Source organism: Prinia subflava, chromosome 11 (genome assembly GCF_021018805.1).
Source record: "Prinia subflava isolate CZ2003 ecotype Zambia chromosome 11, Cam_Psub_1.2, whole genome shotgun sequence".
NCBI lineage: Eukaryota > Metazoa > Chordata > Aves > Passeriformes > Cisticolidae > Prinia > Prinia subflava.
This window is the reverse complement of record NC_086257.1, coordinates 6,650,652-6,678,448: the sequence shown is the minus strand read 5'-3', so window position 1 is coordinate 6,678,448 and position 27,797 is coordinate 6,650,652. Positions and strand designations below refer to the sequence as shown.

The following is a 27,797-nucleotide window of genomic DNA, read 5'->3' as shown; positions in this document are numbered from 1 at the left end:
TTAAGTTGTGGTGTGTTTAATGAACTTCACAATCTACAGACACAACAAGCCAACACAAAACTATGTGTGCAGCAGGAGTAAAAAAAGACCTTTTACTGAGGGATGAGAAATAACAGTAAAAAGTATCAGCAGAGATGGTTTTTGGAGGGATGCTGATGGAAAGGCTTGAGGCTCAGTGTTCTGAAGGAAAGGCTTGCTTCAAGGTGAACATGACAAAAATCATCTCTTCACATTGTCTGTGGGTCCCATATTCAAAGAGGCAGGAGAACAAAGGTGAGCCATCGGGCCCAATACCCATGTACTGCAGATCCGAATAAGCACACAGGCCCTTGAAGAGTATGCTGGGCTTTGTCCAGTGTGCAGGATTTAAAGGGCTTTTGTTGAGGTAAATTCCTAAATCTTTTCGACCCCTTGGGTCTGTAGGATGAGTGTAGAGTAACCAACTATCTTGACATCTGACATCCGGGGGAGGTGGAAAGGCAGTGACACTTCCATGGCACCCAGAGGGAGGTTCTACTAGCTTTTCAACCTGCTGGCCTCCCTCGAAGTCCAGCCCATGGTTGTAGCTGACAGCCTGGACCCTGGCTCCCGAGTTGCTCCTTGCATTGCAGTAAAGGACCTTTCTGCCACAGGTATACACCTCTGCTACCTGGCACTCCACCGCGCTCTCCCCCCCCACGAAGTTCCCCTTCTCCCATGTTGTCCCATGGTCAGAGCTGATGAAGCAGAAGGCGTGAGGGGTGGGGTGTTGCTTGGGATCCAAGATACGATAGGCATAGGCAGGAATCACAAGGCTCCGGGCCTCATTGAGCAATTGTAATCCATGACCCGGCCCCACGGCAAATGTGGCCCACTCCCTGTACTCATTCCTAATGGTCCTGTCAGTGACATCCTGGGCAGCGCTCCAGGTGCGTCCTTGGTCCAAGCTAGTGACGTAGCAGAGACGTACCATGTTGATCTTTGTCCTCAGCTGATGATGCTCAGAGGTCTTTCCTGGGATGGCTATGAAGAACAGGATGAGTTTCCCTGAGACCTCATCGTATACCGGGCAGGGGTTCATAGATCGGTGGCCTTCCAGCTGTGCACTGACAAGGGTCTCCATCCTTCTCCACTGCCAGGGCCCGTGGGAAGGGAGACAAGAATGGAACACACTGTTACAAAGAGACCCACATTACAGTGCAAGGATGTCTGGATAAAAGCTACAGAAGAGCATGGGAGGAACAGAAACAGGATAATGGGTAGAGCAAGAAATAGGAAGACAATAACCTGGCATCACTAAAGGCAAGACAAAATGATTTAGATGACACAAAGCATGTACACTTCAGCAAGCATGTGGGGTATGTCCTTTTCAGTTACTACTTCTTGAGGAACTGATAGCTCCATGTCTCAATGCAGCTGGTGGCTGATGACACCCTTTAAAAAGATACAGCAGCTGAATTTTCAGAAATCCTCACAAATATATATATGGAACACAGACATGCCTGGTGGTCACAGCGTGCTAGTACAGACACTGTGCTGTGTCAATGTTTTTTAGGAAGTCACAAAGAAACCCAAGCCCTTTTCAAGCATCCTGGATGATGACAAATCTCTTTTCATTCAAGCTCCTCTTCCTCCACTTTGATGTGAATGTATGTGAATGGGCAACCCAGCCTACACTGAGGCACCTTGCTAGGGCTGATTGTGTGGCTCTGGTGTGGAGATTTGGACCCTGAGCTGTCTGACCCAGAAAATAGGTCACAGAGCTGGTATAACTACACAGCGAGCCCTGTTTTCCTCAAATGAATAGCACATAACACAATCGTGTTTCTAACACTAGCATTGCAATTAGAAAACTATGACTACATAATGTTATTGGCTTGGTAAGCAAAGCAGTAGTTTCCAGTAAGATTATATTAATTAGCTTTTCTGCCCTGATTTGCTGATTAGCCTTTTTTTTCAAATCTTATCTTTTTCTATCCAACTAATATTAACTTTTATTGAAAATTTAATATTTCCATTTTAAGAAACTCTAGCATGTGAACACAAATTACTAAGTTTATGACCAACTGAACCCCACTAACTGAATTACAGGGAGTTACACAAGATGTTACCTGAATGGTATGACACTGCAGGTGTGCTCAGAGGCTGCTTCTGCTAGGCAGACTCCAGCTCTTAAGAGCCTATAATCTAAGGCGACCAACAAAGGTTTGGAATAGAAAAATATAATTACTTTTTTTCCCCCAAATACATTAATGCCTTTGCATATGCAAAGAATTACTATAAATAGAGTTTCCACCACCCCCAGCGACCCAGCAGCATAACTGTTTATAATAACTGGTAGATTAATAAGGTAGCCAATTCACTAGCACCAACAAACCAGACACTTTTTTTTTTCATGGGGAGACTGGCTATTCTCAATTGTTTTTTAACCAGAAATTAGTCCTAAAATGATGAATTAAAATAAGAAAGAATAGTCACTGATTGCTAATTTACTATTCCTCATCGCTGGGGCATTTCTTCCTCTTCCTTGAGGTATTTCTGCCTCACCACCACATTCTTCCTTCTACAACAGGACCTTTGTCCCACCTCTGTATCTGCATCCCCAGCTCTGCCATGATGGGTCAAAGCCACCCCTAGAATATCTACTCCATTTTGGTCCCCCCACAGCTGCCCATAGGGTTGAACCCCAGCATTTATAACAAGATGTGCATTATTTATAGGCAGATTTGTCTCCTGTACCTGGGGAGGAGAAGCTGCCCTGTCCCTACAGCAAGAGGGCAAGTACATTCATCTCCCTGGGGGCAGGTGGGCAGAAGGGGGGCAGTGTCCCCGCTTCCTCCCAGCGCTGTACCTGGACGTGCTGCGTGGCTGGGTCGTACATGCCTCTGCGCATGACTATCAGCTTGGCGTGCTCATCCACCGGGTCCTCCCGCTCCTCGGCGAAGGCCAGGATCATGCTGAACCGCGGCAGGTACAGCAGCGCTGGGATCCGATAGCTCCAGGTGCCGTTCCGGAATAGCGTTTCTTGCTCCAGGACAGGGAACGCGGCCATTGTGCTAGAGGGAAGAGGACAAAGCACATTGCATCTTGACCCAGCAAAGTGTGATCGTGGAGATTTCATTGCTTTTTGCTCTCTCTGTTTAGTGGGACCTGTCCTGCATAGAAACATACTTTCTGTTATTTCAGCTTTGTCTTTTCCTCCTGCTTTTCCAAAGAGAACCTATGCATGGCATAGTAGCTGGAACTTAGGCCAAACGTACCTCAGGAACAGCCTGGTTGATCCGACTGGAGTGTCTCAAGGTAAGTACACCAAATAAGTTAATGAAAAAGCTGTGCTTTGTTTTGTCTTTTTAATTAAATGCTCAGGGTGGGGTCTTTTGGGGTTTTTTTGTTGTTGTTGTTGTTTACTCTAATTCAGAAGACTGTTGATAATAAGGCATTCTAGTACTTTCCCTCTGAAGACCAATAATTTCTCTGTTGATGTATCCCAAACTCAACACAGAACTTCTGCTTTGCCAAATATGAGATTAAAATCCCATATAAATTACACACCGAAGCAATCCCTGGCCCCAGGTGTATCTCAGTTTGAGGATGGCAAGCACTGACCACGAATAAGGAAAGGAAAAGAACACCCCTCCTTCCATAAGATCAAAGAACAGTCTGAATGGTGTCACATCACTTGGGATGGAACTTCTGACCAGGCAGAAACCTTGTCCTCTTTACTATGATTTAAAAGCAATGTTATGAAGGAAAGCAAACACGAGGGACAATTTAAGGAAGCTTCCTCTGTGTAATTGTTCTGTGCTATGCCCCCAAATGTCTTCTCTTCCCCTCTTCAGACCTCCTTGCCCCTCTGTCCTCTTGCACCTCTGAGCCAACTCACCCCAGTAAAAAAGCCAGTAGATTGAGGGAATTATGTCTCAGCAGATGGGGGGAAAAAAATTTAAAAAAAAAAAAAAAATGTGTATATATATATAAAAGGAAAAAAAAATCTCACATGATGCACCACAAACTGAAGGCTTGGATATTCCCTGCTCAGCAGAGAAGGCGGGGAAGAAAAAAAAAAAGAAAAAAAAATATTAAAAAATCAAGCCTTAGATCTCTGACGCATTGAGTGGGTAGGATGGCAGGAAGAAGATGACAATACACTATGAGTAAGAAATTCAAATGCCTCCTACCTCACTGAGGCAAGACTTGCTGCCCTATTTGTTGAGGATTCTCCTATTTACCTAAATTTTGGCAAGTGCTATAGTAGCTACTGGACACAGATGAGCTCCTGATGTTCTTGAAGGCTGCCTGGATAATTCAGGACCAGATATGGAGGCAGCTTCAGAGTGCTTGTACATACCTGGAGAATAGTTTGCACTCGTCCATCTTGAAGAAGATTATATTTGCCTATATTAGTTAGGCTAAGTTAGTTAGCCTAACTAACATAGACTTGGTCAAGAATATTTTTTTTTACAGTGTTTGTTTCTGAGTTAGGAAAACAGAGACAAATTGAGTTTATCCTCCAGACAAGTCTGATGCACAAGGCTAGCTAGCTCACAGGACCATACATTCCACTCTATCCAGATCCATAGCTAGGCAGTGGGTGTTCAAATATTCCTTGCTATGATGCTACGAATATCAGTGAGATTTTTGAATTCACAGCACTGCTCAGAGGGGTGTGAACTGCACTGCTCTAGCTAAAGCCAGCTTACAGTCCACAGCAAGCTGCAGCTCCACTGCCACTCTGATCCAAAGGCACTGGAGAGGGCAGATTATCTCCCAGGAGCAGCTGCTCCCTCCTCACTGTTGCAGAAGATACAGCAGTGTGAGGAAAGGCAGCAGCACCACTTCTGTACAGAGTGTTACCAGAACCAGATCACAGCTATCCATGCAATAACATAAAGGAAATAGCAAGACCTTCCCAGAACAAATAACTGTGCTGTTTGCTACTTACCAGCATGGATCTGGCTATTTATGGCTCCTGAAACAGAAACTCACCAGTGTGCTTCCAGACTATTTAAAGGGAGATTATTTAAAGGGAGATTAGTCAGCCTGTCTAGTGCAGCACAGGTTCCCTAGTGTTCCTGCTCATGATGCCATCCTGATCTTGCAGTCCTGCTTCAGAGCAGGGCAGCAGGGAAGGGAAGGAAAGGAAAGGAAAAAAAATGTAAAGGAGAGGAAGAAAGGGAGAGAGGGAGAGATCTGGGCTGGCCCATGAAGCCCCTGATGGAAAGCCAAGGGACCAGTGCCACGGGAGGCCGTGCTGCAGCCTGCTGCCCATGTCCCTCCTGTCTGAGCGTGTCACCTGCACACAGCTCTGCCCACACTCTCAGCTCCTCTGTGACATGCTCACTGTGAGTGTCACAACATCTTCCACTTACTGCCAAATGGGGATTGAGGCAATAGCTGAACTGGGAATAGCTGCCATAGAAACAAGCCTGAGGTTCCTGGACACAGCAACAATAATCAAGGAAAATACTAGAATCAAGTGACATTTCCATCTATCCAGGGACTAAACAGAGATACCTGTGAGTGTGTGTGTGTATATACACTTGTGCATACACTCTCTACACACAGTGCAGGTATTATGGCTGTATGCATATATACATGCTATGTATCCATCTGCAGAGAAACTTTTCCATCCTTTTTTAAACACACAAAGTCAGTATTCATCTTCTTCTATGTTCTCCCATGTGGATTCTCAGGCAGAGATTGAGTCATAGCAGTTTGAATTTCACACAGAATCAAAAATGCAGGATCTTTAAATAAGCTTAAAGTTCATAATATATATATATATCTCAAAAGAAAGCAAAATAGTGCTGCTTTAGTTACTTGTCCAGCCAACTGAAAGGAATTGATTTTTCTTTTGACCACAACCTGTATTCAAATGCATGCCCACTAATAGAGCCTCGTGCACAAAAAAGAAGTAAAATTGGCAAATCATTGACTGCACAGCCATATGAAAAGTGTTCCAATGCTCATACTCCAGGACTGCAGGAATTCAGACCACACATGCTAGTCCTTCCAAGGCTACATTGCCAGGGGATGCATGTGTCCACAATGCTGCTAGGTTCCTAAACCCTGCTGGAATAGCACTGGCTGGCCTGCAAGGAAGAAAAGAGTGTTGCAGCCAGCATACCCCAAGGACATGGGCAAAACAAAGATCACAGCAATATCTTTTGAAATACTAAGAGCTACATTGGGAAAAAAGGATAAGCTTCTTATCTTCCCTTAAGATAAGATTCTTAAGGGAATACAAAGGCCTGAAATACAAGCAGGAGACTGGAGAGCTGTACACATGAAAACAAAAGTTTCTCAGACCTGTATCCACTCAACAACCTTGGAGAGAAGAGTTAGCTATACTTTTGTGAACTATAGGAGTAAGAAAGGGGAACTGGATGTAGTAATTTTTTTCCTAAGAGAAAAGAACATAGCTGGTCACCTTTTTCTGGATGACAGAGTGCTAGTGAGGAGAAGGGAAATTTAACATGTAGCCATTAAGCCAATCCTCTACTGCATTTTGGTATTTACTGGAGTCTTTAATTTATTTTCCAGGCTTATCCTTGCAAAGTGTCTTGTTCAGGGAGGCTGATGTTTACCTGCAATTCCTCTCCAAGGCACGAGGGAAGCTGCTGCACTGAGATGCAATACCTCACCTCTGGGCAGGACTGGGCAGACAGGGAAAGATGCGCACACTGGAAACACTAAGAGAAGGGTGAGTTAAACTGGAGGAAGCCATTACTCATCATTTACAAGTTACACAGCTGTAATGATTTCCAAAGCAGAGACTGTTTCCAGCACACCAGAAGAGTCAAAAGAAGTAACAGTTGTCAACAAGTGAATTTATGGTGGATTTAATGCCTGGAAGTAGTCCAAGTGGCAGTAAGGAAAAGGTGCTGGTAGACACCAGGAGAGGGAACTTGTTCCTTCCACTTCTGACATTCAAGGCAGCTCACATGGACTTGGAACAGGATGAGCCATTGCATGTTTATTTGCTTTGATCCTCTCCAAGCAAGTGAGTAAAAAGCATAACGTTTCCACTGGCCTCAGCTTCTGTAAAAACCTATTCTGAACATGATCAGAACCAAGGTGAAATGGCAGCATGTCTTTAAAACAAACCAACAGAAATGAGGTCATATGCTGAACTCGATCCCTTGGTCCCTGTCAGAGAGCTCTACACTCTGTGCAGTGGGTAGCTTGTTCTTGAATGTTTTCAGATAGGTCACAAAAGAACTCTCCAACCCATTCAGGGAGAGTCTGGGGGAAAAAACACAGTCGAAAAACCCAGAGAGAGTCATGTGCAAAACTAAACTAAAATTCTACTTTTCAAGGCAAGCACAAGAACCAGGACCGGTCATTCTCTACTCAACATCAGACCTGGACTTAACAGTGTTTTCCAAATGTATAAAGTCAACCAAGCATTATGCCAAAAGACACTCCTTGTCTCACTTAAAAGGAAATAAGACACTTCCATTGGGATATTGAGTAGAGGGGTCCCAGAAGTAGTCACATTCCAGTTGTATAGGGCTAAGAAATAGAAGACCCAGCTTGGTTCTAGAATAATTGCTACACAGTGTACTCCTGCATGGAAGTTTTCCTCCCTCCTAAGCAGCACAACTGTGCCTGTTTCTGCCAAAGCCCAGCATCAGAGCACTCCATCTCCATCCTGCCTATGCCCTTAGACCAGACACTACACTAAATCTAGGCTATGGAATTCCTTAACAAGCCAGGCAACACACATTTATTTATCTACTAAATCACCCTCAATGTAAAGTCAGAAAGTTGTTATCAGCAAAAACTGTCAAACAATAAACCTTAAACAAACTAAACCATTCAGAACTGAAAATTGAAAAAGACACAAAACTGGAATTACTTTAATCCAGCAGCCAATTCAACTAAACTTTTTAACCACAGTAGAAACAGAAAGTTTATGTGGTAAAAACTTCACACCACATTTACAAGGGGATTTTCCATCTCCCCAGTACACGCTTTCCTAAGCAGTCAATCAGGGTCTTCTTTCAAACTGTTGTGGCTCAGCTCGGCAGTAGCTCCTGTGCCTTAATGGGGAGGTTTTCTTAGCAGGAGAGAGGAATTACATGAAGCAGCAGTATTTTCTTAAAGTATATTTGGTGAAGGAATACACAAAATGCATTCCTACTTGAACCTACAAAATGTTGTATTTACCTTTTTAGTTCTTAGCAATATCCACAGTTGTGAAAAGAAAAAAAAAAAAAAAGAAAAAAGGAAAAAGAAAAAAGAAAAAGGAAAAAAAAAAAAGGAAAAATACCTTTTTTACTCTGTGTCTTCTGGAAGTCACGTCAAAAGGAAAAAACAAACAGAACCAAAAAGCACTCCTATTGGATTAGACAAAAGGGAGGCTCACCACGCTCTTACCAAGTAGTCTCCAACCTGCAAAATTATTTGTTGGCAGCAATGCCAGCTGTCTTGGATCCTCAGAAAAAGCTATCATAAAAAGCTAGCATATAAACACAAGCTTACATTTAAATAGCAAACCTGTTTTGCATATAAGGTGTGGTTCCTTGTGAGCCAGACAAACAATAGGGAAAGACTTTTACATTATCATAGTAATTAAGCAACATATTTCTACCTGCATGAGTTGGCACACCGTGGCACAGTTTTTGCCTTTATACACTTCAGCATGCTGTCTTTCTTCTTGGTGCTCAACTCCCCTGGTGCTGAGGAAAGCAAAGTTCCTACGGCTGCACACTCCCAGTGCTTTCTCTCGGAGTACTGAACTCTGGGAAAGTTTGCTCAACAACCCACAAAACTGTTATAACCAACAGGTGGTGGTGCTGTGATAACCTAACATTCTGGCTCCACACACCTCCAATCCATCAAGATGTTCTTTCTGGGTAAGAAATGGGTAACACAGGAGTGTCCAGGCAGGAATGCAGAATGACATGCTGATCCATTCAGGTGCAGCTCCCAGAGCCTCTGTGGAACTGTTCTGAGGCCAAACTATCCCAGCAGCTGCAGGCAAGGAGCTACTGGGGGGAACCAAGCAGGGAAACAGAGAGGAGAGTAGAAGCCTAAGGTCACACCAGAGGAAGAAAGGAACAGCAGCACCCCTCCTCCTAGCTGTGCCCTGGCTGGCTGAGAGTCAGCACCTGCATCTGTTGCAAGTACCCAAGCAAATAATTTCACAACTACATTGTGCTATTGCTGTCAGAGATGACAGGAGTATCCCATTTGCTGTCCCATTTCTTGCTGCATCCCTTGGTTTCCCCTCTTTTCTACTGAGTTTCCATTGCTGCCATTAATACTTCTTGTTTTGAAGTGATCTGAAAGAATAACAATCTTGTGAAGAGATCTTGCTAGTCATGGAAAAAGAGTAAAAAAGTCTCCTCATTTGACAGCAGTTGTGGTTGATCTGTGCAAGACAAATAGGAAGCTGCAAAGTGTGAATTTACAACCAATCAGCTGACCAACCAAATTAATGTAATGATTCCATATTACTCTGTTTCTCTTGAGCAACCCTGTAGCCTTTCCTGTGCCAGCAGGAATCCTCGCCTTACCTTGGCAAGCCATCAGAGGATATCAGACTGGCAGCAAACTAATCCAGAAAAAAAAAGTGAACAGTTTCTGCTGGATCATTGTCTTGGACTGCGTCAGCAAGAGTTCATCAAGCAGCAGAATCTGCAGTTGGAGCAGGAGCATGAAGCTGCTGACAGGAGGAGCAGACTCACCACCCAGCCTAGCACTTCACCATTGCATCTGCATCATAAAACCACACCCCTTGTTCATGAACCTTGTCTAACTGGGCAAGTTATGTCTTAATTGAGGCACACAAGAGAAGACTAAAGACATTTGTATCTCACTGCATTACCTGGCATCAAATAACAGTGTGAGGGAAAGTCCCTCCAGAGACAATGGCATTGATATCCACTAGATACTAACATTTAACAGTGGCTCCTGGGGAAAATAGAGTCAAGTAAAGTAGAAGCAATTGATGGAGGAAGAAGGACATTGAAGAGGCTGCTAAGGTGCAGTCTGCCAGAAAGCAAGACACAAATGATTGCTTTATAGATTTCTTTACCTTTTTTCCTCTCCCTGGCTAGCAGCAGTATTATTCAGGTGATTTTCTGAGTCACACACTTGGCTTCTGCAGCCAGACAACCCATAAATACTCATTTCTTTCACAGAAATCAGGTTCCCCAGCTGCAGCTAGAAACTGGTTGTCCATCTCTTCTCAGTGGAAGTCCCAAGTGTGGCTTGGTATGGTTGCAATTGTTCCATGGGCTATGGTGGCAGCCTGCATATGGCAGAGTATCTCTGCCTCTGGCCACCTCCCACCTTCCCTTATCATCTCTTCCTCTCTAAGTAAGATTCCACACATTCCCCTGCAGCCAGCTGGGGTGCCCTGCCTTTGACACACTCCCCAGGACCAGTCAGTATCAGACAAGTCTGTGCAGAAGCTAACAGTCTAGAAAGGCTGAATCTACTCCTGAAATGAAGGATGTGCTGCTTAGCCCTACAATGAGGTTAAAATAAGTGAAGCCCACTGCCTGTGCAGGACAGTCCCACAATCAATATGTGGGCACCCTGCACTGCTTCCCCACAGCCACCAACACCACCGCCAGCATCCAGGCCCCAGTACTGCTCTGCAGCCTCCAGCCTGCAGCACAGACCTCTATTTGCAAACCCCCTCCTTTCTGATAAAAGAAAAAGTGCTTTTCCCAAACAACATGCTGCGTTCTGAAACTATTTCACAAAACTGTTCCTTATTAACTATCAAAAATGTATATCCCAGTGTAGACAAGTACAGCCTGATCCTTCCCTTTTCTGTGTAAATCAAAATCAGTGTCACCACTGAAGTTTAAAACAGGTTTAGGTCTGAGAAGGATCAAAATCTTCACTTCTATTGTTCCACGCTCACTTCATTGCCCTTACATCTGATTGTTGTAATGAAAACGTTTTTAAAAAGGTTAAAAAATGCAAATAGGGTGTGTGGGTGCATTAATAAGAGGATATAAAAATAATGCAGAAGATAATATAATGACAGAATCCTGAACAATGGAGCATTTGAATTTGGAGGACCGTGTTCAGTTTTAGGTGCCACCTCTTAGGAAAGCTATGGCAATAGCTGCAAATGGAGGAAAAGGACTCAGAAGCTAATGCTCATGTGCATATGTGAAAAGAAATTAGCAGGAAAACAAGAGATGGCACATCTCGTGAGTGACATGCAGTCCATTAAAAATTGTCAACGTATATTTCCCTTGCAAAATGCTCAAACCTGATTCCATTGATTCCCAGCATCATTAGAAAGGCAAGGCTGGCTCAGGTAATTCAGTGGTTTTGCTATGCTGTACAGTTTAGCTGCTGCTGTCAGGCAGCCATAGTTCAAATCAAGAGGTCTGTGGGGTCAGACATGTGAAGCAGCAATTACACAGTACAGCAATTTTAAGTTAAAACATGATGTACTGCTTTCCAGGCATTGGGGAACATGGCATCATTGGTGTAGAAGATAAATCCTCTAGACTGGGGCTTTGACTAAAAATCTATTCTGTCTGGGAAGGAAAAAAAAAGGCAAGCAAGAAAACACCAAAGTAATAATAATTATGAATGTAACAAGCAAATGCTAATGGCAGAGCTCTTTGGGAAACAGGGTCCACTGGATGAGAAAACATCCACTGTTTTCTTTTAATGCCAATTCTAGTTAGGGAAAAGAGCCTCTGAGCACATTTGAGACCAGCACCTCACTATCCTTATCAACTGTAGGTGCAGCAGGCAGGAGGAGCAGGTACTCTTTGGGTTTGTATTCTTTCACACTCCACTGACTCCACTTACATTACTTTTGATTTCCATCAGGAGGAGTAAGCACAGAATCCTGCTGCAGATGCCTCTCTCACAGTAAATACAATTTATTTCCTCACCTTGTGGAAAAAATTGGACAAAATCAAAAAAATATTCCCTTAACTCAAAGGGCAGCAGTATTACCCCACAGCAGACCTGTAAGCCTTCTGACACTCCATGGTGAGTCATGGGTTTGTCACAGGAAAGCTTCATCACCCCGTGAGAGACAACACCCAATAAACAGCCTGCCTATTATACACATTACACCATTTCTCCATTTACTTTGCCTACTTGGAAAAAAAAAGAAAATACAGTTTATTTTTGTTAACAAAATGAATGGCAGAGTCAATGGGAAGCAAAGGAAGAGAGGTGGTAAGGTTTGAATACAAAAAGAGGATTGTAGAAGCAGGATTTATTTAGCCCTCAAAACAAACAAACAAACAAACAACAACAACAACAAAAAAACCAACAAAAAAAAACCAAAAAATAACACCACTGAGAAGGAATCACTACAGCTATTTAATGACTGGAAAATGCAAAAAACCCCCAAAGTTCCTTGATTCATGTATTCTGCAGTGCTTGAACACCCAGATAAGCAAGTCTGAAGCACAAGGCTGGCTAGATTCACCCTGAGCAACTCTTGCAACAGAGAGGAGCCCAAATTCCACTGCATCCAGCATTCCTGAGTCGTGCCAACTCTCAGACCAGGAGTGCACAGGCCTGATGGCGACCTTGATTAATCATTACAGGATTGTTGGCTGCCCTCTATGCCCAGGCCAGGCCTTCAGCTGGTATAAAGGGACATTGACACTGGTGACCATGATTCTGTGGTGTTTGAGCTCAGATTAACCAAGGCTTAACTCAGTGAACATCTTCTACAGAGTAGGCTGGGCATACAGATGCATTTTAAAAAGACTAATGTTGTGACCAGCTAAAATATTTTGAAGTGAACAAAACAATTGGCAAGGTCAGTGAACTTAAAAAAGAAAATAAAACCCAAAGGTTTTTATTTCCCAAAGGAAGGATTAGCATCAAATTCAGCAGGCTTTGTGATGCTTTTTGTAAAAGTCAATCCAAATGCAGTCTTAAAAATACAAAGTGAATTATCTGAGGATGAGGGGAAATTTCTCTCCTAGGTGTAGCACTGATCTAAGTAATCACTATTATTTGTCTTCTTTTGAAGCACTGGGCCTAAATTGCCCCCAGAAGAGGGACATTCAAATCATAGCAAGCAAGTAGCCTGGTAATAAGAAATTATTTCAAGACGGAAAATTATCACAGGCATTTAAAGTGATCCAAAAAGCCTTAAAATAAAACCAGGCTGGCTCTGCTATATCCACTCCAGTGCCCAGGTATGTGAACACACATGGAATTAAGAATGGCTATCTAAAAATAGTCATAAACATGTAGGTCTTTTCATCTCAAATGGCTGTAAATAATGTAAAGCAAGAGCAGTTTCTCAGCCAGTGGGCCTTAAAAATGGAAGCAAATACTATTTACTGTTTCCACCTGAGTTTGCAGATTTGGACCGAAGTTTCGCCCAGTTGTTAAAGATTTATACAGGAGGTTTAACAATCCCCTGTCATTAAGCCTTGGCACAAGCAGTGCAAAGGACGTTCAGGGCATATTTGTACTAACTTATCTGGGTAAAGAGAAAGCTGTTCCTTTAAACTGTGTTTGCTGTGACTCTGGAAACTGAGCAAACAAAATCTGAGGGACGCTTACTCTCAAGCAGAACTGACAGAAAGGACTGGAGGACAGAAAACTTCTATAGGACATACCTGCCTGTGGATTCACAACTGAATTGCAAATCCCTAACAATTTGGAGGAGTTTAATTCAGACTTTTTGGACATACCTCATCCCGATGGCAAATGAGAGACTGGCTCAGCCCCTGAGTGTCAGGTGAGTAAAATCCTGTTCTGGGGGGTTGCTGGAAGAAGAACTGCCTGAGGAAGAAACCTCAGGTGGCAAACAAAGGCACAAATCCAGGGCCCAAGAAAGAACTGAAGGAGTGCACACTGAAGGAGTCCTGTGCAAGCCAGAGAGAACACAGTTGTGGCACTGTTGAAATATTGGCTGACAGAGAGGAGAGACACCACTGGCACAACCTGGTAGGCATAAAACCCACCACCCACAGGGAGGAAGCCTAGTCAGAGGGGAGAACCCGCGTGCACAGAATGGCATTAATGTGACCAACTGAACAGCAAACATTCCAAAATCAACCAAGCTGTGTGTCTTTTTCCAGGCGCAGCACAAGTTGTGATTTTTCCTGTCAAACGTTTACGTGTGATGTTGCTTTAAAAAAATATATAAATAAAGACAGGAAATATGAAAAACAGCCTGTTTTCCTCTTAACTTCAGGCTGATCCTTCCCCTGAGCCTATTTTTCCTTTCACTCTCAGGAGGAATCCAGTGTAGCTGTGAACTCTGTCCCAGCAATTATGTATATTTTTAAACGTACAAAGTAAACAAGGACTCAGATTTCATAGGAACAAGCTAGCTCTTCTGATCTTAAGCTATCAACAGTTTGACCGTTATAATGGAGCTGTCACTTCCAGACCTAGCTGAAAGTAGGAAATTGCACTAAAATAATGAAAGCTATTTAGAATAATTTGCTAAACATGAAAGAAGTACTAATTGGCTGGCATCCATTTTAAGAGACAGGAATTTTATTCGGGGCTGATTTTCCACAGATTCAAATTGGGACTGTTAACTCGAATTTACTTTAAGAAAAACTGTAAATACAGGAGTATGTGTGAAACACCACAGTAACTGCCAGACAAGAAGGACCCATAGAACCTATTGTCTCGCACTGCTATATTTTGGCAAAGACATTTGCAAGACAATGTAAAATGCTTTAACAATATAATTACCCTCATCTGTCTCTGAGTATGTGGCCAGTGTCTGGGGATTTCACTCAGGTGTTCCTTTTGAAAGTAGCTTGTTCTATGATTTCTATAGGCAATTATCATTTTTCCCTCTAATAGTTATTGGAGGAAATAATTCATGTTTCCAAGCAGAACCCCATGGAAACTGCCCTGTCATATCTAAAATAAGGAAAACTGACAAGACTCAGTAAAGCCTGAAACAATCTAGAAGTCTCATCTCCCTCTTGCCTTTCTCTTTCCTATGTGAAATCGTCTTGGAAACAGATGTCTATGAAAAAACAGGTCAAGTGGGTTACTCAATCTGCAAAACTTGGACTTTGCTGTTCCAAAAGGGAGCAATTCCTAAACAAGAACCCTTTTTAGGAGCAGTTGCAGTCAGCTCAAATAAAATTTAAAAAGAACAAAAGGGCCACTGAGGAACTGGAAACCTAGACAAGATGCTTGATTCTCACTTGGAGACTTTGAAATGTAGTAAACATCAAATGAAAAATAACCAAAACCAAGAGAATATTCAGACTGGTTCATTTTTTCCTTTGATTACAGTATGTTCCAGAGTTCTTCTGAACACATCACGTTATCTCATGTCATGTTCTTGCACTTACATTGAGCTCCTGCTCAAGTAACTCAGAAGAAAAAGAACTATAGGAAAATGCGGGAATATTCACAAACTATAATATACTACTCCCAGTCTAGAGATGGGGAGCTAAGACTCAGAAATGGGGAACTAAGACTGACACGCTCAAGATTGCCCAGGGAATTGCAGTAGAGCTAAGAAATTACATCTACTCTCCCAGGACCTGATCCCATGCCACAGCTGTGAGATTCACTACCCTCATCCCAGCCTTCATCTTTCTGTGCTTAAAAACTGGGAATGAAGAAGAGGGTAAAAACTGCTGTTAGAAGGAAAGATCCAGAAGGGAAAGTTTTGCTAACTTTTCCCAGCGCTTGGGTAAAATGAGGTACAGAATTGCAGTTGCGGACACCAGGGCACTAATTTGACAAGAAGATGTAGACTCCCTGTGGGTACACATGCAGCCAGAGCACTGCACATGTCCCTCCTTTTCTACAGTGCCATGCTGGCTAGAGCTGCAGCTGGCAAAATAGGGGCAAGTGGGTGAGGCTTGGGGTTGATTGCCTAAGCCCCAGGCTAGTCCCCCAGCACTGGGAGAGAAGAGGCTGCTCTGCACTGGGAGCTGTGGTCCAGCAAGCTTCTCTTCCCGCCAGGGTCTAAAAACTGCCATTTGCACCTGTCAATGCTGTTTGCTAATGAGTTTCCAAAGTTGTGTATCGAGTGCTTTTCCTGAGTTACTAAAAACTCAGAGCAACAGGCTGTAAGAATAGAATCAGCTTATGTCATGTTTGAAGTTAGCTGCAATTATCTTGATGCAGTTGACAAGGATAGCATGGCAGCACTCCAAAGCTGCCTGGCTTTTCAAACTAGCAGTAACCAGCCTAACAGGATTCTGATGTCTTAGCTGACTTCTGACTCCCTTGCAGCTACACATTTGTAAGTAGGTTCACCAAACAGGCACTCCTTGGACCCTCCACCCAACAAACACCAAGGGAGGAAAAAGTAAGAACTCTACTATTTCTTGATCAACAAAATTATCCTTCTCTGTCCGTGCTTCTGTATGGAAGCATTCAAATGAAAAACCCTATGAATTCTTACCTCTCTGCAGTTCAAACAACCACCCATGCTCATTTCTTCCATAATAAGTGTCTAATACATAGCCAGCAAATCTAGAAATAGAAGTGGGCATCATTATATCTTTCCCCAAAAGCAGCACAGGTCTTATCTGCCCAAGGGACATTTGGTCTGTCTGCTTACTAATGAGTCTGTCTTGAAAAGCTTCAACCAAGACATCTGTTAATCCTCCTTTTCCTTTGTCCTAGCATTACTAAACCTCTCTGATTTCAGCAAGGCATTACACCTTGGATTTTATTTCTCATACTATGTTTTTGACTAAATCATTTCATCAGAGACTAAAGCTTCTATACCTCAGTCCTTCAAGTTTTTAAGTAAGTTCTACATTGCATACACATGCCATGGCTAGAAGGCTTCACATAACCCAAACAGAACAAACAACAAGGAACAAGGACTTGCAACTCCCACATGCAATCCTGCAAAACAGGAGATCATCAGGCAAACTGCTGAGAGCCTTCCTGTGTACGTACTTGCAGAGTACATGGGTATCTCCTGATTTGAGGCTACATCCTGCAATTTGCCCCTGAACCCTGAGCTGATAATTGTGTACTTCACCCAGACTAGGAGATGAAGAGATTTGGGTTTTAATTATTCACTCACCTTCCCCATAGATAAGCCTGGAAAACCTCATGAGTTTTCAACCACAGCTACTTAGCAACAATTTCACTAGTATCTTCTCAGCAGAAATAAGGAATGGGATGGCATCAATGGCAAGAACATTTCATAAACAGCAGGAAGAAGGAAAGGGGTCTTCCTCCAGAGGCAGGAATTCTTGTTAGTAGGGAGGTATCCGTGATGTCTGTGATGTCAGATGAACAAGAATCAGTTTTATACATTTTACTTCTCAGGAGTCTCTCAAAATCTTCAAGCAAAGATGCATTTTCACCATTGTATGGGTAATAATTTAAGGAAAGGAATAGGAATAATATCAGATTTTTGGTTTATTAGTTTTATAATAAAAAGCAGAAGAGTTTGTAGATTTCCACTTGTGCTCTGCTGTATGGTTTACCTTCTACACAGCTGCAGAGAACGTGTGTGTTTATATATGTGTGTATATGTACATATACACATGTAGCATAGCTCCAGAGGTGAAATTCTTTAACACCCTAGCTATTGCCCATGGCTACATCTACCACATGAGACCCAGGGGATGAAGAATGGAATTTGGTGCAGCTGGGCTGGACCACTCCCTGAGTTGCATGGATTGAGCAGGGATGACAATTAGTACTGGCATATAAGAAAGCACATTTTTTAGATTATTGTTCTTGAATCATAAAGAATCAATAAACAGTAAGAAAGATAAACTATGCTGCAGAAGAAAAATACGCAGCTTTTTAGTGTTATTAAGTATATATTGATTTATATATTAGTTAATTTACACAAAGTAGTGAAATAGCCCATGTTTCATGCAGAGGGAATTGTATGAAGGCATGTATCCTCTTCTGTTACAACAAATGTGTTGTAACATTTGTAGAACACACTTATTTGGTGGTCCTGTGGACACATGGTTTACCTTTATCTAGAGAACTACCCACAATGCCGGACATAATTCCGGAAACATTTTTAGATCTAGTGAGAACATTTGAGTCATTTTTAGCCACTTTAAATGTACTGGTTTCTCTCTCCATGCCCATTCACTTGGTCGCAGAGTTTCTAAAGCACATGGTTTAGAGGATTTATTATATGGGTCCAATGTATTTATTTTTAGTCTCTGAAGTGTTTCTAAAACAGGTTCTCTGTAACATATGTGCAAGACAAAAAGGATTTTTTTGTCACGCAAGTGTAATGAACTATATAATTCTGTCTTGGTTTTGCTTGCTATAAATAAGGTACCAGCACTAAATCATGGCAATAGAACCATTATGTTAGCTTCCTCAGCTGAAAGACTATCTCAAAATCGGAGTTGTTGTAGTTTGGTTCTGGTAAGTCTAGAATTCAATCTTATTTACAAAATTAGTACAAAATGTTTAATTTCTGGAAATATATTGGGTCAAACTATTTGATATTCTTTCAGCCAACATTCCCAAATTGACTGTCTAATTTTCTCTGGCTTCTGCTGTGAACCTCTTTGGTCCATGTCTTACTCTCTGGTCAATCTAATTCGTGCTCCACCTATTTGTCTCCACCTCTGTGCCTTAATCAAATAATACCTTGGCCTTGCACCTAAATAGTTGAAATTCCTTTGTCATGTACCTTTCTCTGGACAGGGACATGTGCTTCACTGTCTTTTGCCATCACCTAATAGAGAGTGTCAGGATTATAAACGCCTCCAAGGATGGCAATCCCTATCAGGAACAATGAAAATATAAATATTTGTGTAGTCAGGCAGCTGAGGGCTGTGAGAGCTTTAGGGTAAGATGTTGCCATGCCCGTACATCCTTCTGCTGGAAGTCAATCCCCTGGGGCAGGAGTGGTTCAGCAGGACACGTGAGAGCACCACACTCACACTGACTCCAAATCTGTGCCTTCGCCTCAACCACTGAGGAGGCTAAATGAATTCATAGCTGCATCTGCTGAGAGCTAAATCTGCCAGAGCCTAGGGCTGAATCTGTGGGTGTTACTATTCCCCTGACTCAGACAGAAATATCTCCCAATGCAAATGCAGGCCCGAGCTTGTGCAGAGCCCAGAGCCTGTGTCAGGGTCCTCTCGCATGTGGCACTCCTCAAGGGTTTGGCACCCGCGTGAGCAAGAGCGGCTGCCGATGAGTAAGGCCTGCTGCTGGATTTTGGACTGTGCTGCATACCAGCAGAGCTGGGTTTGCCTCGTTATCATGCAGAGCGAAAGAGTTTAGAGATGACATTCCGCTCCAATTAAAAACAAGTAAAAAACAAGTAAGATGGACAAAAGTCACTGCCTAACACATTAGCGGGGATGTAATGGGGGGACTGTTGCTGGTGGGAGACAGAGGTTTGGTTTTGGTTTGCACAAGACTTTAAGAAAAGCATTTTAAAATGAAACCATTAAGATGCCGCTAAATTGGCATTTGCGTGTACATTCAGACAGTATTTGAAGAAGAAATATTAAAGGAGCCATGTTATTTATAAGGGCTTGAAATCAAAATTTTGTCTTAAAAGAGCTCTGTTTGGTTCATCAAATATACATGAAAGGTGCATTCCTATATTCAATGTGCAAAACCTTCTAAATGAGTCATTAATAGGGCTTTTATATAGACCTATATCATAGGGCTTGAAACAAATTCAACACATAAAAAAGGAAGAAAAGCTTATAAGATTTTCTGCCTTTCCACAAACACGCTGCAGCCAAGACAGCAATTTCTTCACTGAGCCCCAAAACAAAATTATGTGGAGCTAGACATCATTTAAAGAGGCATCCAGCCGTGGATGGATTTGAGCTGATGGCAAAACTAACACAGCACTAGGTAACTCAGAGTAGGGGTTCATTGCCCTGTGTGCTGAGAGCACCCACCTGCATATTTGAGTGGACAGTCAGACACATCAATACTGTTATCTTTATTCCTGGTGGTGGTAGGGACACATTATACAGTCAGACAAGGGCAATTCTTCTGTGATTGCGTGTCCCTATATAGGCAAACTATTCAGTCAAGTTGTAGTCATACCTGTTATTTTCTGCTTTGAAACATCCCTGAGTCACACAGCTGGAGATTTCAGTCTGTCTCTGGTTTTAATTAAGCAGTCTTCATTACTCTCCCAGGCTGGGCAACAGCATTGTATAATATCAGCAAATTGAGCAGTTTTCATTTCAAAATCCTTGTGTTAACTTCCTTATTACAGTACTTAACACTTTTCAGTCAGCAAATACACCTCCCCACTTTAAAGAGGAATTAGGAATTTATTGAAGGCCTGGATTCACCAGCAAGGAGAGCCACCAGTCTCCTGCTGCACCCCTTCCATCACAGGGAAGGCTGAGAGCACGAAGCCAAATAAGTCCCACACAAATGATTGCCTTGTGGCAGTGGAAGAGAGAGTGCAGAACAAATCCTCCCAGAGGCACAGGATGTCAGATCAGGATCAGCACCAGGCACACCAAAATAGCCCATTATCCAGGACAGCAAAGTACTAGGGAGGCATAGAATCCATGATCCAGCTGGATCCTGCTCTGCTGTGCTGGAGCTCTGGAAAACTGCCACCGAGAGAGGGGCCAGGGCATGTGGAGCCGTGGGTTTGGCAGGGAAGGAGGTGGCTCTTTCCAGCAGCTCAAACACCATTTGCACCCCTCCTGTCTCAGCAACAGCTGAGGCAGCCAGCCTGGATTTCCAGGGCTGCCAGACCCCAGCAGCTCCCTCTGCTACCAGTGCCCACCACGGCTGCCACCAGTGACAGACCACACAGTCTGCCTCTGCCACGATTCGTTTAGCTGTGCCTGCCTGGCGTGTCGTGGGATGAGGGAGAGATGCTCAACTGGTGCCAGAATGTATCTCCTGCTCCAGACTCCCACATCAAACTGCCCATAATAAACTCATTTGGAATACCTGCAGGTCTGCACAGCTGCAATCTCAGCTCTCAGTCTGCAGCTTCTGCTACTAAAAGCATCCTTAACTTTGATTAATCCTAGCTGGTTAACAGAAGTTACACCTAATACACCTTTGATACATCTGATACCCTTCATATCCCTCTAAGTCCACTCTCTTTATACAGTAGTCACATCCACAGCTAGCTTTGAAAACACCTCCGGTCCCCCCTTCCAGAGGCAGCAGTGCTCCCTCTTTCCTACACACATCCATTTGTCCAGGTCCACACTGTTCAAGGAACCTTTTACAGCTTATATTAGCATCTTACCCAACATCCCTCAGTTCAGCTGTTCTTGTACAAATTCATGGCATTTGCTGGTAAATGCCAGTATTTTACATAAGCAAAATTCCTGGAGGCTGGATTATGTGTGAGTCAAAATGCATATTTCTAGTGTTGCTGTTTGTGCATCGCTTGCTGGCTTCACTGTTGCCATCCTTCCCTTTTCCCTACAGACTGCTACTTTGGTCTCCAGGAGTTCCAGGGAAGTGTTTGCCTGCAAAGCACATTCAGGTGGGTGGTGACTCGAGCCATGTGATTTCAAGGTGGCATGTGAATATACTTGGGAAAGGATACTCCTGACAAAAGACCTAGCATTCACCTACCTCTGACTATCAGAGACGAGTACCTGCTTCAAAAATTCTCTACACTCAGACAAGGGTAGGTAAGGTCCACATGTGCTTGAGCCATTCTCTGTCACTGAATAGTTTGACTGCTACCAGAAAAATGTAATACTAAATTTGAATGCATCCTTTAAACATATCCCTAGTTTTTTAATACACCTAAACAACTGGAAAAGTCAGGACTATTTGACTGACATATCAGTAAATGTCAGTAAATATCAGTTTCTCAATACTTTCTTGGAGTATCAATTTTGAAATCAGAAGTATTGACTTCAGAAATGCATTCTGTTCTTGAATTCTTCATTGAAGAAAGTAAAAAGCAGTATGTTTATAACCACCACACTAAATGAGCACCCCCTCTGCCTCTCCTGGAAAACATGAAAGTATCTCTCTCACCCATTGCTATCTTTGCTTCTGGTGAAGGATCTTGCTTGTTAGGGACTGGTTGATAACCTGAAAACAAGTTAATTTTTCAGGATTGGCACCCTTCACTCCTCTGATGAACAAAAGAAGGAGTATCTGGCAAAGATAAGCACACAGGTTTGCCAGGGGTACTGAACATATGGATAAGTCTCTGGGTGACCCAGCTGAGTGTCACCTGGCCATGCAGGGGGCTCCTTCTCTGCCAAGTATCTTTGTAAAAGCCCAACAACATCCATGCACTCTCATATTTGCCAGGTAGGTGAAAGGGGAAAACAGCCATGCACACGTGTGCATCTCTTTGCCTAATAATCCCTTTAGACATTTACATGGTTTTGAAACTACTCCTGTCTGGTGAGCAGCTCCTGTGAAAGCTTTAACTATTTTTGCAATAAAGGCCCAGCAGCAATTTGCAAAGCATTATGAGCTACATCAGCTTTGCAAAGGTCATGAGAGAGACAGGCCCTGGTCTGAGTCACATGGACAAGGGGTGGCCACTTGGAGCACAGAGGAACTTTGACGTAGAAGAGATTGTTACAGTTTCATGTCCTCGAGTGCCAAGGCATAAAATAATCTACAGAAGAGAAATAAATAAAAAATTAGCAATTGTTAGAGTTCAGGGTTAAGTAGGATTATAGCTGTAATATTAACTGTAGTCCAGTTAGAAGACATACTTCCATCACAGTTGAAAGGATCAAGCCTTTGGGAATTTAGTCTGGGAACAGAAAGAAAAGGACAGGAAAATAAATAGCCTCTTCTTTCTTTTCAAACTGTCTCCAACAGCAGCTCTTTTTATTCTGTTGTTCCACACACCCACAAAAAAACACACAGGCTTAGTGAATCTCTGTACCTTGGAGTAGTTTACAAGCCAAACTTAACACCACCAACAACAAATACGTCCTTCATACACTTCCATTAACACTGGAAATACTCCCAGAGCAACCACCATAGTTCCAAACAGTCCAAAAGGCAGAACTGAAGTCAGGATTCAAATTTAGAGCTACATGCTGTGGTTCAGGTTATGAAAGAAGAAAGCACACATTCTCCTCTGTAGAGCCAAGAAGGCCATGCCCAGTGCATGATTTCAGGGAGTGACCTTCTCTTTAGAAGGATAAATCATAGCGCCTTCAAAAACATTGGAAAGCAGAGGATTCACAGGTGATGTCCCAGGGTCTGCTGGAGTGACCCTGGGGACAAGCATGGGAAATACCTGTGGAACACATGAGTTCACAGAGATTGCAGAAGACCCATTAAAAATTGAAACACCTACTTTCTAAGCCATCTTGTATCTTGGATATACTGTAACATAACAAACCAGTGATACATGTGACTTCTTAAAACAGCATCTAACTAATCCACAGCAGTTTTATGCCCTTCTCTCAGCCTGCTGTCAATTTTATATTCACATCTCCTATATAGCATCTCTCTCTACTACTCATGACAGCCCCATCAGTCATAAAATTATTTTATATACTCAGAAAGACTTTGACAGCTGAAAGAATTCAGCAAAGGACCAGAGAATGCTTAAGTAATCTGTTCACATTTTACCCAATCCTACAAAGGCTGAAGGATAAAGGGACATTTCATTGTTGTGATGTGCCTCCTAAAAGTTCTTGGGAGTCCTGGCATACTCCACAAACTGACACACAGAGCAGAGGATTTTTGTGAAGTCCCTCTGTCAATGAGGAGGTACACTGGCACTTGAGGGGAACCCTGAGAAAGCAAATCAAGCCCCTGCACTGTATAATCTTGTCTATTCTACCTCCATGCTCAACAGTTATGGATTTTTCTTCACTTACCTGCACAGCAGGAGTGAATGCTGTTGAAGTATTAGAAGGCACCTAGCCCTATAAAAGGCATTAATTTTTCTATTACATGGAGAACTACAGATAACAGACAGATTTATAGAGCTTTGTCTTCAGCTTTTACCTTCTATTCCATAACATTTTCACCCTCATTAAAAAGGATATGGCCACTATCTGTTATACACTCTAAATCAGCCAGTAATACCAAACCAAAATACAACATTTTTCCAGTAACATCTGTCATAATCATGCAATGACAACCGTGAGCATATCAAAGCATGTTCAGGACATTAGAATAAAGCTCATAAGGTGATGACCTCAGAATGATCTCCAATAAAAAGTCCTGTAAAGTTCCCGTTATCCTAAGCAGATGATGGACTATGGCCTCTGAACTAACTAGAACTTTGTTCTCTCGTCTCCTGCTACGTTCTGTTTTGTCTGTCTCCAGCTCTAATGCAGATAGAGCTGATGGAGTTGTGGAGGCTACCTGTCTTCTGCTGCTCTGCTGCTGATCCACGGTCTCGGTTGCCATAGAGACTGGCTCTGGAAGCCATGGATGAGGATGGGAGAGAAGCCACCCACAGGCTCTCCTCTGGCGGGCTCCGGCAGGGCCATTCTCAGCAGGTACCAAGACAGTCAGGTTCGGTCTCTGAAGGCGAGGAAGAGTCAGCAGGCCCTAACCCAGTGACGCCCGAGGGGGACTCGCACACACGTTACATTGCCATTCAAAGAAATTCCAGATACTACCGGTCCATGAGGCTGCCCAACAGAGGGAAAAGAAAGACTTCGAGAGAGGCAATGCACATGCAGCATGCTACAGGTGAGTACTGACCCAAACAGCATCATGCTTCTTTTTCCAGTGAGATTAGGACCTAAAGGAGTCAATACAACAGAAGAAGGACAGGAAGATAGAAAGCAGCTCAGGAGTCAGCACTTAACAGAATACCCCTGCCTTACAGCACAGCAGGCAGAGGAGTGCCATCCTTCTTTTCTCAGCTTGGAAATGTAAAATGGTTGGATGTTTAAAGATACTTCATGACAGAGAATCTAAACGTATGTGGGACTCTGCACTGGCACCCCTCTGCTCTGTAAGAGAAAAATAACTTAGAGAAAGACATGACGCTGTCAATGAAGGAGGGACTCTTTAGCATACAGAAATGACATATTCAAAAGTACAGAAAACAGTCCGCAAAACCAGAGGAAATTGCAATGGTTCCTTATAAGGGAGAAACAAGGCTTCTGTGAAAGTGCAGTTACTGCTACTTTGGTCTAAAGAGAGCTGTAAGAAACTCTTAGGCTCCCTTTAAACAAGGAGGCTGAAATAACAGGAACACCATCCAGAACATACGTACATTCAGAAAAGGAATGGGTTGGCTTTCCCTGAGTATGAACAGCACAGAGCATGACTGCAAGGCCAGGCTGGAACAAGACATCTTTCAGGTTCCAGAGCTGGAACCTTGTCTGAGCAGATGTCTCTGAAAGAAGCAAGAGAAAGATAAGAGAAATTAAGAGAGAGACAGGAAATGACCTACTACAACACACTGAGAAGCACTGGAAACAGGACTGCATGAAGGAAATTGAAGTGGTTTTAATCTAAGTCCTAAATGAGAGAGACCTGGAACTGGGAACATAGAAAATTCCCTTTGCTTCCATCTCCCAGGTGCTTTGAGAATGTGAATTTTAGAACTCATTCACAGCAAAGTTACCTATCCTATCTTCAGGTTATAATCTAACAGAATCAATGCACTGGACTATGAACTTTGGATAGCTGTATGAATCAAAATTATACATCTCTGCTTATGTTCCACTGCTGTGCAAACCACTGAAAGCTTTGCTTTGTTTTGTAGCAGTAAAGCCATCTCTTCAGCTCCTGAAAGTAGATCAAGCTCCTTAAGAAAAAAAAAAACCAAAGAAACACAACAGACATCCTCCACCCCTAAATAAAAGGGGTGTGGGGAATGTCCCCAAGAAAACAGGTGTGTCCTGCTTGCCTCGCCAAGGGAGCCATGCTATTTCAGCTGTATAAAGGTCCTTTCAACCCTGTGGCACGGACAGAAGGGAAACTCTCTCCTTTCTCCAATTTTCCAAGCAGACAGCCGAAAAGAGCTCCTGTTTAATATTCTACTTATTGCAATGAGGTTTGTGGATAAACTGAGTGTTGCCTATGCCACAGCAGAGCTGCTCTCCACCCTGCGGGTGCAGGCAGGACCAGACCACAGCCGCCCTCTCCCCGCCTCCCAGAGCACTGCTGCAGAGCACAGCACAGACCCGCCCTCCCTCCTGCTCCCGGCTGTCACAGCGTCCCCACAGCTGCCCAGGAGGTCCTCACCCCTGCGACCTGCAGCTGCCAGTGCAGAGAAGGACTCACCTTCTTCGTAGACCTGCAGCATCATGGCATCAGGGCATTTGCAGAGCAGGACACCCCGTATGTCTGGCCAGTGTCATTGAGGAAGGACCAGCTAAGAGAAGGGCTTCTCTCTTGGCAATTCATTAGAGCATCCACGAGGCTGACCTGTGCTTCTCTGCCACTTCCCTCCCTGTATTACCACTACTGAAACAGGACTGGTTCCAGACAGGGCTTTTGCTTCCATGCCTGCAATTGTTCAGCAAGACACACTGGGAACGTGTTTTTTGTCCAGTCTGTACAGCAAGACCTGGGCTAGGAGCAATAGTTCTTTCTCCAAGGTAACTGGAGCAAGTCCTTCACAGAGCTACAGCCTTTAAATTCAGCTAGGATTGTGCAAACAGCATTTCTGCTCTCTCTACTCCCCTGAATCCATTTCCTCTCCCTGAAATTGGTCAATGGGGGCTTCTAAACCAGCCTCATTTGTAGCAGGAACTTCTGACAGCATTTGCTGACATGGATGGAAGCAAGGGGTGGGTGAGCTGTTTTATACTGCCTTCCAACCCGTTTGAACAGCAGCTATCCAAGAATGTGACTCAAGCTCAAATGTTAACCTGTTCTTATTTTGCTCAGGGAACAACTGGAGGGCAGGGGAGGGGAAGGCAAGAAGGCAGAAAGAGACAGAAAAGACAGAGTAGGACACAAAATGAGAAAAATAAAGACTCAAGAAATGAGATCACAGAAAAACAATTTAGAGTTATCTTAATCCAGCTGAGGAAAAGGCTTCTCTATAGGCACCCTTTGCACCAGCCCAGCTTTGGCTTACAGCCTAGGAGCTGTAAAACATAATAGATGCTTTTCTTTAACTGGAAAAAGAATTGATGAGTTTTTTTCTTAAGCACTCTTCTTTGACAGAAGGATAAAGTGTTTAAACTATTCAAAATGAATAACTCAAAACTACTGTTTCATAAGGCCTTGGCTCTATTTTAGGAAGTTTTAAAACTCTGTATGTCATCCCTTCCCTCTGAAAATTGATTAAAAATGTGCATCAGAAGCATGCGTCACTCAGAGCACTGACCTGACCGTGCTTTCACCAATGTGAAAGACAAACAGAATTATGACTTAGACCAAAATATTTCTAATAAAAAGCAGCAAGGCCATTTATCAACAAGCCTCAAACAATGGGAGATTTAATTTGAAAAGTGAGATGCATCCTCTCCTGCCAACTACTGCAGTAGTAAGCCTTGGACTTAATGCAACTTTGACTCCCTGTGAAAGGATCAGTGGTTCATCTGAGGAAAATTGGAGAAGCAATTAAAAGTAAAGCTCCTCTCTCACCAAACCTAACCTTGATTTCTCTAGTAAACTGAATATCTACCGTGTGTCTGAAAGCAGAACAGTAATGAAGCCTTGATTTGGGAAACCAAATATTGGTGTGCACAGGCACACACAGCTGAACATTTTCTGCTCAAATAATTGCACTGAAAATCACTCATGTTGGGACCCAGCCTGCAGTGGTGAGAGTGCTACTCCTGTACATAAGAATTGATACCCTAAATCCAATTTCACCTTTTCTCAGCTGCATTTGCACTTTAGAAGCAGATGACACTTTGATCTTGTTTGAAATTCAAAGCTAAAATGTAACCACTTTTGTGTCTGTGGTCTTCCTGTTGCCTTTGGTGTCAGCAAACCTCTACATACAGTAAAGGTAAATTAAGAAAATGACTCTTTTAATACCTTCT

General features: G+C 43.1%; 2 protein-coding genes across 6 annotated transcripts in view; one reads left to right on the top strand and one right to left on the bottom strand.

The window, feature by feature from the left end:
• Positions 1–26,344, bottom strand: NEU2 (neuraminidase 2). Of its 4 annotated transcripts, XM_063408062.1 has the most exons (4): positions 8,576–8,835; positions 6,567–6,671; positions 2,831–3,035; positions 1–1,111 (listed from the first exon to the last, which is right to left on the bottom strand). In XM_063408062.1, the coding sequence occupies exons 3-4, from the start codon at positions 3,029–3,031 to the stop codon at positions 173–175; spliced, it is 1,140 nt and encodes a 379-aa protein (XP_063264132.1). In that variant the 5' UTR covers positions 3,032–3,035; positions 6,567–6,671; positions 8,576–8,835; the 3' UTR covers positions 1–172. The 4 variants fall into 4 exon arrangements, with proteins under 4 accessions (XP_063264132.1, XP_063264133.1, XP_063264131.1 ...); XM_063408063.1 differs by lacking the exons at positions 6,567–6,671; positions 8,576–8,835 and adding an exon at positions 26,080–26,344; XM_063408061.1 differs by lacking the exon at positions 6,567–6,671 and having other exon boundaries at positions 8,576–8,830.
• Positions 13,458–27,797, top strand: part of NGEF (neuronal guanine nucleotide exchange factor) — a 48,130-nt gene continuing 33,790 nt past the window's right edge. Inside the window, exons 1-3 of one of the 2 annotated variants that reach the window (XM_063408058.1) lie at positions 13,458–13,684; positions 21,319–21,376; positions 24,160–24,531. In XM_063408058.1, coding sequence (XP_063264128.1) covers positions 24,264–24,531 — 268 coding nt within the window. In that variant the 5' untranslated portion in view covers positions 13,458–13,684; positions 21,319–21,376; positions 24,160–24,263. The remainder of the gene's footprint in view (positions 13,685–21,318; positions 21,377–24,159; positions 24,532–27,797) is intronic. The other variant, XM_063408059.1, reaches the window with a different exon arrangement.

Excerpts from the sequence above, each read along its gene's own strand:
- NEU2 (XM_063408061.1), bottom strand. The coding sequence starts at position 8,628 with ATGCTGAAGTGTATAAAGGCAAAAACTGTGCCACGGTGTGCCAACTCA. Across the intron at positions 3,036-8,575 it reads CGGTGTGCCAACTCATGCAG|CACAATGGCCGCGTTCCCTG; the intron begins GTAGAAATATGT and ends TCTTCCCTCTAG. Across the intron at positions 1,112-2,830 it reads CAGCCACGCAGCACGTCCAG|TGGAGAAGGATGGAGACCCT; the intron begins GTACAGCGCTGG and ends GGGCCCTGGCAG.